Here is a 14,262-nt window from a genome sequence, read left to right as displayed (position 1 = left end):
CTGCAAGGTTGAGCACCCAGGACTGATTGGAGGGGGACGCAGTTTCTGAGTGTCCCCCTCCCTTCCCCTGGACTGGGGCTTTCCAGAGGCAAGGTCAGGACATGGCTCCCTTGGGACAGAAACAGCCTGGGACTATCCTGGGCAAGGCCTCCTCTGCCTTCCTCCTACAACCCTCAGCATGGAGCTTATAGCACAGTCAAACCACTGCACAGGACCCCAGCTATCTGAGATGGTGGGTGAGGTCCCAGGAGGTAGTGAGGCCAACTGGGGGTAAGGGCCATCTCTTGCTCCTCCCACCAGCCAAGTCCTCCCTCTCCCTTTCAACACTCTATAGTAAATTCTGTGCCAAATCTGGTCCTGTGGTTCCCAGGGACAATTCAGGTTCTATCCTTCCCCAACCCTCACCTCCTTCTAGGATCCAAACAGAAAAAGTCATGCTTCTCTCAACTTAATTGTAACAGTTTATCAAGAGAAAAAAGACAGAAAAAAAAATTTTAAGCAGCAGCAGCTATAGCAGACCATTATAGACCATGAGCTCCCGGGTGGGCAGAAGTGGTAAGGTCAGCTAACCCGACAGCTGCTGGCCCACAGCCTGGCCTTGGTGGGGGGCAGTCACCCCTGCAGGATGTAAACAGGTGGGAGACAGCCCAACCTGACCAGGAGCAAGAACTCCCTCACAGTGAGGCTGGCCAAGGGCAGAGGGGCCTGGAACCTCTTCTTTTCTCCCCTTAGGTTTCCTACTGTGCAACGTGAAGGACTCAGGAAGAAAGTGCTGGGGGCGGGGGACAGAGACCCTGAGAGCCTCAGATCTGAGCCTGTTTGGGGTACAGAGAGTTACTGCTGGTGAAATCAAATATCTAGGAACTTTGAGACTCTCCTTTGGGAAAGTGCCACCAGGGCCTGGGAGTCCATGGCTTGTCTCAGCACCTGTAGTCCAGACAGGAAAGGATGCTACATGGTCCTCTAGCCAAGAGAAAGTTGGGGCTCAGCAGAGGGGGAAGTCAGAGGCCTGCAGGAGGGAGTTGGCCTGCAGCCCCTCCTGCAGGCAATGGGATGGGGCAGGAAAATCCAGGGACATATGAGCATAGGCCTTCCCTCTGCCATAGGCCAGGGTCCCCATGAAGAGGGCATCAAACTTGCTTAGGAAAAGTAAGGGAAATAAAAGCCCATGTTGGGCCTCTCCCACAAACGTCCTTCTCCCCGTTTACAGTCTGGTAGTCCTCGTCATTCTTCAAGACATTGCTGGAATGTCACCTACCAATGGAGTCTCCTCTGACCAGCAAAATGCTGGGGTCTCTCCTGTGTGCTTCTACCTGTCACATTACATTGACTTTGCCTATTTCTGGGTCTGATCCCCACCTTGGATGGAGACTCCTCCAGGGAACACTCGTCCTAGTTTGTGTGCCCAGGTCTGATCCAGGGCCATCGCTGGGCCATCATGGGCCTCTTGGTAATTTGCTGAATGAAGGGGGTGGTGGCCAGATGAATGTGTGCTACGGGCTCCAGAGGAAGTGGATCCTGGCTTAGCCTTTAGCGACTGACCAGCAGCCCAGGCTTTGGCCTGGAGGATGCCCAGCTCCATTCTCTCCCCTGTCAAGTCCCATCTTTAAAGGGGGGGGAAACATTCCAGGGGCACCTGTGACTCCTCCAAGACCCCTTCTCTGGGGAGGATGAAGAGGCTGCTTACCTCACCCACCCCAAGACCCCACAGCCATTGCTGGTGCAGGGAGGTCTGAAGTGAGGTAAACGGTAGTGACCAGGCCTTAGGGTGGGGAGGGACCCAGGGCATGTGGTCAGAGGTGGTCGTACATGCGCAGGGTCTTCTCCAGCTGCTGGCCCACCCGCTGGTAGAACAGGATCTGCTGGCGCAGGTAGTTCTGCATCATGTGCTTGAAGTCGAGCTCCCGGCGCTGGTGGAAGTGGTTCATCTCGGCCTGCAGGGCAAAGCCCACCACACGGCAGCGCCTTCGAATGCCATCTGCCTCGTCTTGGGCCATGCGGCCCTCGTCGCTCATGCGCTGGCTCTCTTTCACCTTGGCAAAGGCACCTGGCGGGGCAGAGAGGACCGGCACATTACGGCTTGGGCCTCTTCTCTCTGCTCCCTGTGTGCTCCCTGAGCACCATCAAAGGCAGACAACATCCTCATCAGCTTGATTCAGTCCTTATCCCTGGACTCCAGACCCACAGCCCAGCCACCTGGCTGTTTCCATCAGGGAATTCCCTCAGCACCTCCTAACCGGGACATACCATCTTCTCTCCAAACCTACAGCACCAACAGCAGCTGGTCCCAATGAGTCACAGCCCCGTTAATGGATCAATTTCCAGGACTGGGAAATCCCTGACCCTCCCGATCACAGGCCTGACCATCTCACACTGACTCCTAATTCAGCCCAGGTCCCAGCTCCACCAGCAAACCTTCTCTGTGCCCTTTGGCCTCCACAGGCCCTCCTGGTGACACCAAGCTCCTTGGCTTTTCCCTACCCCAGTTATTACACCCTATAACTTCTCTGCCCACCTACCCTGGGCAGAGGTGGCTGGATCAGTTCAGGGCCTGTCTTAGCTTCTGTTCCCTAATTCCCAGAACCAGGCCTGGCCCACAGCAGATTCTGATACAGGTCTGCTGAACAGACTGATCCTGTCCCTGGGCTGCTACAGCAGACCCACCCTTGATCCAGCTTGTCTGTCCTGTAGTACCCCAAAATACCCCCCAAGCTGGGTACCTTCCTTGGCTCCTCCCACTGCCTACAGATCAAGGTCCACATCTGTTCCTCTGGCCCAGGAGGCTTCTGGGAGTCAGTCTCTGTGTTCATTCCAAACTGACCCCATGTTCATTAAACCCTCCCAGCTCCTTCATACCTCTGCCTGCTGGATCCCTATCCATAATTCAAGGCCCAGATCAGATGCCACTTCTACACCAGAGCCTTCTCCAGTACCTCCAAGCAGAATGCCTCCCCTATCTTATCTGTCCTGTCTCCCCATCCTGCCCATCATTCTGCTGATTCTAAAACAGTACTTCAAAGACACCTGATATGTCTCCCCTCCAAAGAGGCTTTGCCCACTCCTCTCCCCAGCCCTTGGGAAACAGAGGAGACTATTGTAATAATCAGGTGGCAGATGGAGGATAGGGGATAAACCTGAGCAGGAGACCCAATATGGGAGAATCTGAATGAATCAACAAGTGCTGGTTAATGAATTTCAGTTCTGAATTATAAGGTCCTTGACTAATTCTGCCTTTAAGCCAGTGGGGACAGTTACTGGGAAGAGGAGGTGGTTTGCCTTGCCTAGCACCCACTCCTCCAGGACTGAGACAGAATCCACTGTGCAAAGAGGATAACAGAGGTGGGAACACAGCACCCTCCCTCCGGGTCCTCAAGGGCATCCACTGCACACACATAGCACGATCGTTATCTACGCTTTGCTGCTTCTCCTTTAAGGAGGACTCTTGAGGACCTTCTAGATGGTATTCTTTTTATTCTCACTCAAGGTGTCAGATGCATTCAAAGTGCATTTGCTGAGCACTTACTACATCCAAGCCCAGGGCTCTAGATGCTGAAAATATTTCTTGAGAGTCACCAGAGCCACTCACACAGCATTGAAAAGAAATCTGTAGTCCCTATCTCCTAACTTCCCAGGCCACTCCACCTTCTGTCACTCTCCCTCAACCACTTCCTGCCCCCTGTTCCATCCCAACAGCCCAGCCCTGGGCAGCAGAATAGGGATCATCCTGAGGCCCAGTCCTCACCCCTCTACTGCTATAAGAGGAAACTAAGGTCCTGAGGGACAGGGACTTACCTAGGGGTTCCCAGACTCCTTTCTGCCCCATAAGTGGGGTGTGCTTGGCCCTCCACAGCTGGAAAGTGGACACCATCTTTGCTGCAGGGAGCCTATGCTGGACCCAGACAATGGACATAGGGATCTGAGAAGGTCCCAGGGGGTATGAGGAGCCATAAGAAGAAAGGCAGAAAATAGGGCTGAGTGTGGTGGCTCATGCCTGTAATCCCAGTGACTTGGGAGTTGAGAGAGGAGGACTGCAAAATCAAGGACTGCCTCAGCAATTTAGTGAGACCCTATCTCAAAGTAAAATAAAATAAGAAGGGGTTGTCGATGTGGCTCAGTAACAAAGTACCCCTGAGTTCAATCCCTAGGAAAGAAAGAGAAAAAAGAAGAGAGGGGTTGGGGAGAGAAGGAAGGAGGGATGGGGAAAGGAGGAAGGATGAAAACAAATAGCAGGACAAAAAAAAAATGGAGGTGAGCTTCAGCCAAAGGGACTTACCTGAAGGGGAGACTTGGGCACCTGGATTCCACCTGCCTGCAAGAATTTAGGGGCAATGGAGATGCATGGGCTTTCTTGCCCATGACCTTGGAGGAAGGAAAAGTTCCTTTTGTGGATGAGAAGACTGTGACCCAAAGAGCAAGAATGAACCTATTGCAATTGCTAGATATCCATAGGCAGGCTAGGGTCGGGGGGCGGGGGCAAAGGCTGCAGGGATGGGGACAGGCAGAGGGCCCACGCTGCTCTGTCACTTTCTCACCCTGTTGACTCAGTTTTAGGGCCAGGATCAGCTAAGGCTAAGGGGTTCCACCCAACAAGCTGGGAGTCAGGACCCAGGCCTGTCCAGCATCCCCTCGACATTCTATTTGGGACTTGACCTGGGAGTCCTCTAGGGTTGTCTCCTGCTTTGGCATGTTGGGACCCAGGAATGGGAAGGGAGAGCTGAAGCCCACCAGCTGCACAGTCCCAGGGCCCCAAAATTATTTCCTAAGCTCCAGCCTCAAACCATCTTGCTTCAATCTCATGAAGGTAGTTTCCACCTGCCCAAGTTGGGGGAAAGAGGTCTCTGAGTCCTAGTCCCAGCTGTGTCCCCTTAGCAAACCACTGCTCTCACCTGGGCTGCTGGTCTCCCTGCTGTCAAATGGGACAAGTCATATTAGATGTGATGCTGCTGACAACTGCTCACAACAGTATAGTACTTTACAGATTCCGCGTCTGTGAAACTGGAAACTGATTATATGCACCCTACACAGTTCAGTTGAGGTTTAACTGAACTCATATGTGTGAAGTGCTGAGGACAGTGCCTGATATGACCAAGAGCCCAGGATACTGTGCGCTATGGTGTGCAAAATTGCCTTCCTATCCATGAACTCACAGAAAGCTGCAGCCACTGGTGGCTCATGGCAGCACTATCCTGTTTATAAAACCTAGGAGAAGCAGGATGCACTGGTGTATACCTATAATCCCAGCAACTATGGAGACTGAGGCAGGAGGATCACAAGTTTGAGGCAAGCCTTGACAACTTAGCTAGAACCTGTCTCAAAATAAAAATAAAAAGGGCTGGGGATGTAGCTGATAAAATGCGCCTGGGTTCAATCCCCAGTACCAAGAAGGAAAAAAAAAAGGAAGAGAGGTAGAGAAGGATTAAATGATAGCTCAGAATCTACAAAGGCAGAACCCACCTACTTGTCTATCTCCCAGGCAAGAGCAAAGGTCACATGGTCCTGGCCATGCTATGAGCTCCTCCACTGTGGTCCTGCACTTAGGATGCCAACTGAGTTAATGCTGGAGTGCCCAGTCCACCCAAACCTCTTTCCTTCCTCTCCGCTTCTGGCTTATCTCTCTCAGCTGTCCATCCCTTGAGAACTGCTTCCTCCATCTGTCTGGCAGTGGAAACAGCCTGGGATGTTAGTTGTAGTTGGACACCTGGGCTCCAATGCCTGCTCTGCTTATCAAATCACCTCAGTGTACCTCATCTGGAAAATGGGGGGATCACACCAGACTGCTGACTTGTGATGAGCCTCAGGACTTAGCCTGCCCTTGCTGGCTCTCAGGAGGGGACCACAGGCCCTGGCTTGCCCCAGGCAGCCAATTTCTTCTTGTGTCCCAAGATAACCTTTACTAACTAGGGCCCCCTTTCATCCCCAAACTGCGCCAGTTCTGATGTTAATTATATAGTGGTTGTTCCCATGGGAGACCCCTGGACTGGGCTCCGGAGTCTGGCCCAATGGGCAGACCCGGTAAATGGACCTCAGCTCAGCTCCCATTTTATTAATGTGGAGACTGAGGGGAGAAAACTTTCCAAGGTCACCTCAGAGTCAAAGTTTGCCCCAATCCTGGACTGACGCCTCACCTGGGCCTCCTCCAGTGTGTCTCTTCTACACACTCATCATTCATTCAGATGTCCAACAGGACAGATAGAGTCCTAGGGACCCAGGACCCAATTGTCCTGCTCTGCCTGAGGGAGAGCTCCACCCACAGGGCCAGTGTAGGACCCCCTCAGGCTGTCCCCAAAGCCTGCCCAGGTTTCTCTCTCTCTCTCTCTCTCTCTCTCTCTCTCTCTCTCTCTCTCCCTCCCTCTCTCTTTTAATATTCTTTTTGTTGTAGTTGGACACAATATCTTTATTTGTTTATTTTCATGTGATGCTGAGGATGGAACCCAGGGCCTCACACTTGCAAGGCAAGTGCTCTACCAATTCCAAGCCCTAATCTTTGACTCTCCCTAGAGCCCAGGCCACAGCCCCAAACTCAGAGTAAGTCCAGGAGAGCTTACCCTGGGAGGCAGGGTGTGTGTGGTGGGGGTCTGGGTGAGGGAAGGTGGGCTGTCTTGCTTCAGGTTGCCTAATTGCTCCAAAGGATGATGACCCCTGACTCTTAGAAATACCTCCAGCCATACCTCAGACATGGCTTCCCTCAGCTCTGTCTCCCTTCCTTGAGTCAAAAAGTCTGATCTGGCTTCACTCCCCACCTGCTTTGATCCAAGCCTGGGAGCCATGGGTGCCCTGGACATGGGGTTGCCCTCCTGTTCTAGTTCTGCCCTAGGCAAGTGTCCCCTGTCACTCACTGCGTGGGAGCAGCTGTTTAATCATTGTGCCCAGCCTCCTGCTGCCCACACAGGAGCCAAGGAGCTGGTTGAACCAGCTTTCCCAGGCCCTGGTGCAGAGTGCAGCTCCACTTCTGCACAGGAAGGCACCTGCCCTACTGGGCCCCCAGCCACAGCTACCTCCCTTGGCCTTCCCCGACCCAGAGCATACAGCCAGATCTAAGGCATCATTTTGCTTCTGGGCCAGACCCTCCCCAGAACCCCTTCCTGTTCTCTCCCTTGAAGGCCTAGGATCTCACTGTCCCCACCCCATCTTTTCTCAAGGGTAGGAAACTAAGGCCCAGAGAGGCAAAGACACTTCCCAGGGACACAAGGCAAACTAGGAAAAGCCAGACTAGAATCAGGCCTTGGATCTCCTGGAGCTGAAAGGAGGAAGGAAGGTGGAGATATGGGGTAGGGAACACACAGGAGGGAGAGGAGGAGGAGGAGGAGAAAGTTAGGGGACAAAGCATACTGGGAACTAAAGTTCTGACAGTCAATGTCCTGCTGATAAGGAGAGCTGCTGGCTTTCCCCAGACTCTGTTGGATACTGAGGACGAAGGGGGTTTGCGGTCCCCCAGGCTCATCTGCCTCTGGGCCCCACCCAGAGTAAAACTCCCCACCAAGCCAGGCCTGACCTCAGGGCCTAGGGTCCAGGGGCCAGTCCCACGCCCTGCACAAGTTCTTCCTGAGTTACCAAGCAGCCCCAGGGAGAACCACACCTCTCTTCTGACATGTGCCCTCCCAAACTTCCCCAAGACTCCAACACCTGCCTCCCCCTGCTGGGTCAGCCCCTGACTCACTCCTTAGAAGAGAAGCCAGGCTTGGGAAGGGGGATTAGATTGGCTATGTGGGCAGTGCCCTGACCCTTGCTGGCTCTCAGGAGGGGACCACAGGCCCTGTTTCTGCTCCCCAGCCCAGCCCAGAGCCCTTGTGTGACCCAGGATGAGTCATTTCCCTGGCAGTTCCTTGACATCCCCAGCAGTAACAGGCAGGGGCCCATCCTGTCCCTCCCCCAGAGAGGGGGCCATGAGAACTGAAAACATGGGCACCTGGGAGGCAGCCAACATGAATGTGTCCTTGGGGAGGTGGCAGGAAAAAAGGACAGTCCCAGCTGGTCCATGGACTCTGTGCAACCACTCTGCTGTGGACACAGGCTCTTTCATTTGCAAAATAAGGACAGAGATCCTCCTGCACAGATAGGGAGCTCTCAGATAGGGTGGAGCGGAGACATGAGAAGGCTCTGAAACTGCAAAGGTGGGTTCTGAGCTTATGAGAAGACAGGAGATAAGGAGAGAGCTGCACACTGTGCTCTTGTTATGAGGTTTGGTTCTGGGTCCCCCTGAGCCCCTGGACTCCTCAAGGGCAAGGCCTGGGGCCTGATCATCTCTGTGTTTCCAGAACCCAGCCTGATACCTTGAGGCTTCATGCATAATGAGATAAATGAGACAAAGAGAAAATGAATGAACTGACAAGAAGTTAAACATAGAACTTTGAGAGGACAGGAACCAGGCCTGTCCACAATATCCCTGTACGTAGAGGGCACCTGCCACATAGTACATACTCAACTCATTTTTTGAGTGAATGATTGAGATTGAGACAGAAAGACTTGGTGAGCTGCTCCAGTCCATCCCTACATCCCCAGGCTCCAGCAAAGCACCAGACTCAGGGAGAGTCACCTGTCTGCATTGGGTCTTACCTTTCTGCAGGTGGATAATGTCTGGGAAGTTGGAGAGCAGGCCCTGGTAGAGAGAGAGTGTGTCGAGCATCTGGAAGAGGTCATTCTTGGGCTGCTCAGCGAACATCTCACCCACGGCTTCGTAGGTCCGACCAGTGTGAGAGATGGCACTGTTGAGGGCTTCAGAGCTAAAGGGGGGGTCCATCTGGAAAGCATGGCTGATGGCCTGGAAGGCACTGCCCAGCTTCTGGAATTCCTTTCGGAAGCCCCCCACATGCTTCCGCACCAGCTCTGACGCCACAGTGCTGAGCTGCAGGACACTGTCATCCATCTTCTTGCTGAAAGCCTTGAATGTGTCTACACGGTCCTCCACATCCTGCAGGTCCTGGTGCTCCGTGGGGATCTGGAAGGTAAGCAGGAAGCTGGCGCCCACCATCTCGTCCCTTTCTGCCCTGCGTTTGCCCATCTTCCACTGTTTGGCATCCAGGCAGCTGAGGAAATGCTGGAAGCCCTCGTACTGGGAGAGCACCGGGTGGCTGGTCATGTGGTCCATCCAGAGGATAAGACGCCGTTTCCGCTTCTCAATGAAGTCCTCCTCAAAGCGGCCTGTGGCCTGCTTCTCAGGCAGGTGGGGAACCGAGATGACAGTGAACTTGTGAAGTAGGCGGTTATAGAGCCAATCAAAGTGTTTGTAGCGCCGGTAGACTGGCGAGCCAGCATGGGTGGGTGTGAGCTTGTAGGAGATGTAGCTTTTGATGCCTTTGAACTTGGTCTGTTTCGTGGGGTCCTCCACAGAGCAGGCAAATGGGTGGGGGTTGGCCTTCCACTGGGGGCCACGAGGGCCCATTTCAATAGAGTATGTCTCAGCGATCTTGGCCATCATGGGCACATCCCCCAGGATGAAGGCCTCCACTCCAGAGCGCACAAAGCAGGAGAAACGGTTGAGGTTGCGTCCCACCACACTGCCTCTCTTGGCAGATGCCAGGCTGTCCTGCCGCTCCAGGGGTGGTTTGGGCCGGAAGGCCATGTGTTGGCTGGGGTAGGCACCCGGGTAGGAGAGGTTAAGTGGGGGGTGCCCATTGGTACCCAGCCCACCAGCCCGAGGCTCCTCCACCACTGTGCATCCATCATCCCAGTCATCCCAATCATCATCATCATCATCCTCAAAGCTGCCCTGGTTTGAGAGGAAGCCACTGCCCACACCACTTCTGGCTGAGCTGGCCACACTGGGGCTGTACAAGCTCACCTGGGTGCTTGAAAAATCTGCAGGGCTGCTAGAGTTGTCAGCATGGTTGGGGCTGATGCCAGCAGGGATGATCTCCACATAAGAGGCAGGGAAAAGTCCTGTCTCACCACGACTATTCTGCCCCTGTAGCCAGCCATCCAGTGAGGTCTCACTAAAGATAACCAGGTCTTCATCCTGCTGGATGCTGATTTCCTCCTTGTTCTCACTGCGAAAGTCATACAGGGCTCTGCCTTTCAGTGCCATGCTGGATAAAGAAGGAGATGGTCCTGCCCAGACAGGGATGCTCACAAGTCCAAGCACAAGAATGCACTCACAGCTCAATCTCTCAGCCCCTAAAATGGGGTCTCAGCACCCACAGACTCTGTCCAGCCTCCCTCTCTTCAGAATAATGTCCATGGCCCAGAAACTACTCTATTAAGTCTCTGGGCATATGCCTGTGAACAGGGAGGGCTCATGTCCGTAGTCTTCCTCCCCTCCCTTGGCAGCCCCTGGAGGGGGTCTCTGCTTTCTACCACAAGCAGAAAAGTCAAATGACCTGGAGAAACCAGCTCTATGAGGGCAAGAATTCGACACTTTCCACTGGAACAATGTTCTAAAATAGACAAGAATCACTCAGAAACAACAGTCCCAGAACCCGGGGGCAGGGCTCTGCAATCCCTCTGGCTCTGGGCTGCTTCTGGCTGCTCCGGCTTTGGGAGGCTCTCACATTCCTCTGCAGATCTGCCCCTTCCTCCTTCCTCCTCCTCCTCCTCCTAGGCCACTGGGTTTTCAAAAATCCAGAAAATCCAAGAGGGGCAAGGAGAAAAGCAGCAGCCTCCTGAATCGAGTCCAAGGGTGGATGTGTCCGGCCTCACAACGAGCCAGGCCGGGAAAACAAGGGCCGAGGCTTGCACAACAGGCCTCCAACTCCACGACCCTGGCGGCTTGGCCGAGCCCCGCCGGCTCCGGTCCCCACTTGTCGCCCCTCAAGTGGCCAGCCCCCACCCTGGGGAAGGAGGGGGCGCGACGGGTCGCTCAGGAGACTTCTGGCCGGTCGCTCAGTGTCCTCTTTTGTTTGCCTAATTCCTCAGCTGTTTCTGCGCCTGAAGCTGACCCCTATCTGAGTCCAAGGACCCCAGTCCCGAGGTAGCCTAGCGGAAATCCGTCCGGGAGCCCGGGATTCACGACCCCCGTCCCCCACTCCTCGCGTGCCCCCAAACACTCAACAGTAGTTTGCAGAGGGAGCTCCGGTGAGTAGATGGCCAGGCTGGTGATTTGTCCGTCCGTCCGCCCGTCCTCCGCTCTGCCCTGCGGGGCCCCCGCTTGCACTTCTCCCGCACTCGCAGCCCCTCCAAGGCGCCGGCGAGAAGCCAGCTCCAAAACAAAACAAAACAAAAAGGCGATTCCGGGAGGTGGCGTCCCAAGGAAGGAGGGAATAGCCGAAGGGGAGGTGAGGGGTGGGGTGAGGGAGGGAGGGAGAGAGGAAAAGCAGGCTGGGGAATTGGGCAAACTCCACCGCACTTCCGCGCGTCCCGCCTGGGCAGGGACAGCCCGGCTCCGCCCTCCCGCGGGCCAGGGGCGCTGGAACCCGGCCCCGCCGACTCTTCCGCACCTCTTTCCTTGTGGCCCTCGCGCTCTGCCCAGGAGGCGAGACAGCGGGGACGATCCGGGACTTAGTGGGTTTCGAGCCGCCACCCAGCCCAGCCGCCCGCGCGGTGAAACACCTCTCGCCCCAGGGCCTTGAGCGCCGCGCGGGGGAGCTCGCCAGCCGCAGCCGCCTCGCCTCCCGGACTCCGTCACCCTCCTGCCTTTTCCGTGACGCAAGTGCAGGAAAACTCCGAAAGTTTGCAAAGCGCCGGGTGGCAACCAGGGCGGCCGAGCCGGGACGGGGTGGGGTGCCTGGAGAGCCGCGCCCGCCGAAGGGGCCTCCTTTCCTTCCTACCCCTCACTAGGGCTGCGTCCGCACCGGGCCGCGGCGCGACTCCGGGATTGTTCTCTGGACTGGCTACCGCCTGCGCGGCAGCAGCCTGCGCGACCCAGGCGTCTGACCTGGGATACCGTCCGCTGGGTGCTCCAGTTTCTTAGAACACCTCTGCCCTGGGCAACTTCTTGGGGGCTGGTTGGAGGGGAGGGGACGGCAAAACCCTACATCTGTAGAGACCAGGAACAAGCCTAGGACGCAGCCAAGTTCCCTGTTGCTTTGTGCTGCGGCTGGCTGGGACCAGATGTTTTGTGCTTTATCGCAGCAGCAAAGAGAAATGGTCTTGTAGAGACTTCAGAAGAGGCAAGCGTTTTGGACTTGATTCTGCTGGACACTGGGGAGCACCAGCAGCACTAGCAGTCCAGGTTCCTGCTAGGCACTTACAGTCTAGTTCCACTTGTCTTTAATTCATCCATTCTGTCTCATTCATTCAGTTATGGATTCAAGAAATTGAAGTGACTCAGTTACTCTGGAGGCTGAGACAGGAGGATTACAAGCTCAAAGCCATCCTCGGCAATTTAGTGAGGCCGTGTCTCAAAAAAAAAAAAAAAAAAAAAAAAGAACTGGGATGTAATTTTTTTTTTTAAAGAGAGAGTGAGAGAGGAGAGAGAGAATTTTTTTTAATATTTATTTTTTAGTTCTCGGCGGACACAACATCATCTTTGTTGGTATGTGGTGCTGAGGATTGAACCCAGGCCGCACGCATGCCAGGCGAGCGCGCTACCGCTTGAGCCACATCCCCAGCCCATAGGATGTAATTTAGTTGTAAAGCATCTCTGGGTTCAATCCCCAGTACTGCCAAAATAATAATAATAATAATAACAACAACAACAATTAACTGAGTACCTACTATGTACCAGGACCTTGGGGTACACAGACAAGTAAAATATTGTCCTTACCTGCCAGAAACTCAGTTGTGTCCTGACAAGTAGAGAGATGCTCCTTGCACAGTGTGACCATTGCAATGAAAGGTGCATTGGGGAATGGAGGCCCATTGGGGAATGGAGGCGGTGCTCCATGGTAGAGCACTTGCCTAGCATGCACAAGGTCCTGGGTTTAATCCTCAACAGCTCCCCCCACCACACACACACACACACACACACACACACACACACACACACACACGGTGCATGGGAGGGCACCTACACTAGTCTGGGTGGAGCAAGAATCAAGAAAGCTTCAGTGCAGGTGCAGCGGTGTAGGCCTGTAATCCCATCAGTTTGGGAGGCCGAGGCAGGAGGATCACAAGTTCAAAGCCAGCTTCAGTAATTCAGCAAGACCCTAAGCAATTTAGTGAGACACTGTCTTTAAATAAAATATTACAAAAGGGCTGGTGATGTGGCTTAGTGATTAAGCCCTTGGATTCAATCCTATGTACCAAAAAAGAAAAAAAAAAAAAAGAAAAGAAAAAGAAAGAAAAAAGAAAGCCTTTCTGGCCCGGCTACATAGGAGGCTGAGACTAGAGGATTCAGTTTGGGGCTAGTCTGGGAAAATTAGCAATACCCTGTCTCAAAAACCAAAAATAAATAAATAGAGTGCTGGGGAATGTAGCTCAGTGGTGAAGTGCTTGCCTGGTATGTGTGAGGCCCTGGGTTCAATCCCTGTCTGTCTGTCTGTCTGTCTGTCTCTCTCTCTCTCTCACACACACACACACACACACACACACACACACACACACACAGTGAAAGTGCTGAACTATTCTCTGAACACCAGGGATTTAACCCAGGATCTTTCCACCTCTCACATACACCCTTAACCTTATAGTGAAATATTTTTATCAAGTAACCTTGGTGTTGCTGAATCCCATTGATTCTCAGTTACTCTCTTATTCTCACTAGCATTTTAACCCCCCCCCCCTCCCTTTTGGATATACTTTCTTCATTTGTACCAGAGAGACCATACTGTAATTGGTTTCCCTTCTATGTCATTGGTTCATCCTCTTCTCTCCAATTATCTCTCTTTTTTTTTTTTTTTTTTTAACTTAGAGCCTTTCACTTGTTAGGCAAACACTCTGCCACTGAGCTAAATCCCCAGCACTTTTTGTGTTTTGAGACAGGGTCTTGCTGAGTTGCTTAGGGCCTCAATAAGTTGCTGAGGCTGGCCTTGAACTCGAAACCCTCCTGCCTCAGCCTCCCCAGCCACTGTGATCACAGGCAGCATGCGCCACCATGTCGGGTTCTCTAATAATTATTAACACTAGAGTGACCACAATAGAGTGATCCTCTTGTATTTTCTATTCAGTCTGTGACCATACCACCCTGAACGCCCAGCCTTGTCTCTGTCCATGCATATATTCATATTCATTCCTTTGATTATCTTATTTAGGCCCATAGCATGGAACACCATATATTTAACATATTTGCTAATGATGTCCCCCTCTCCCCACCCCAATCCAGTCCTTTTTTTTTTTTTTTTGGTGGTGGTACTGAATACTGAACTCAGGAGCTTTCTACCACTAAACTAAAGCCCTAGCCCCTTTTATTTTATTTTATTTTTTAATTTGGAGACAGATATACAAAGTTAC

General features: G+C 53.3%; 1 protein-coding gene across 1 annotated transcript; it reads right to left on the bottom strand.

Moving 5' to 3' along the window:
• Positions 1 to 449: 449 nt before the first annotated feature.
• Snx33 (sorting nexin 33) lies at positions 450 to 11,472 on the bottom strand. The gene is made up of 2 exons (XM_026387825.2): positions 8,554 to 11,472; positions 450 to 2,047 (listed from the first exon to the last, which is right to left on the bottom strand). The coding sequence occupies exons 1-2, from the start codon at positions 10,019 to 10,021 to the stop codon at positions 1,794 to 1,796; spliced, it is 1,722 nt and encodes a 573-aa protein (XP_026243610.1). The 5' UTR covers positions 10,022 to 11,472; the 3' UTR covers positions 450 to 1,793.
• Between the last annotated feature and the right edge of the window lie 2,790 nt (positions 11,473 to 14,262).

Source organism: Urocitellus parryii, chromosome 6, assembly GCF_045843805.1.
Source record: "Urocitellus parryii isolate mUroPar1 chromosome 6, mUroPar1.hap1, whole genome shotgun sequence".
NCBI lineage: Eukaryota > Metazoa > Chordata > Mammalia > Rodentia > Sciuridae > Urocitellus > Urocitellus parryii.
Note: the sequence above shows the minus strand (reverse complement) of the source record. Positions and strands in the feature narration are given on the sequence as shown.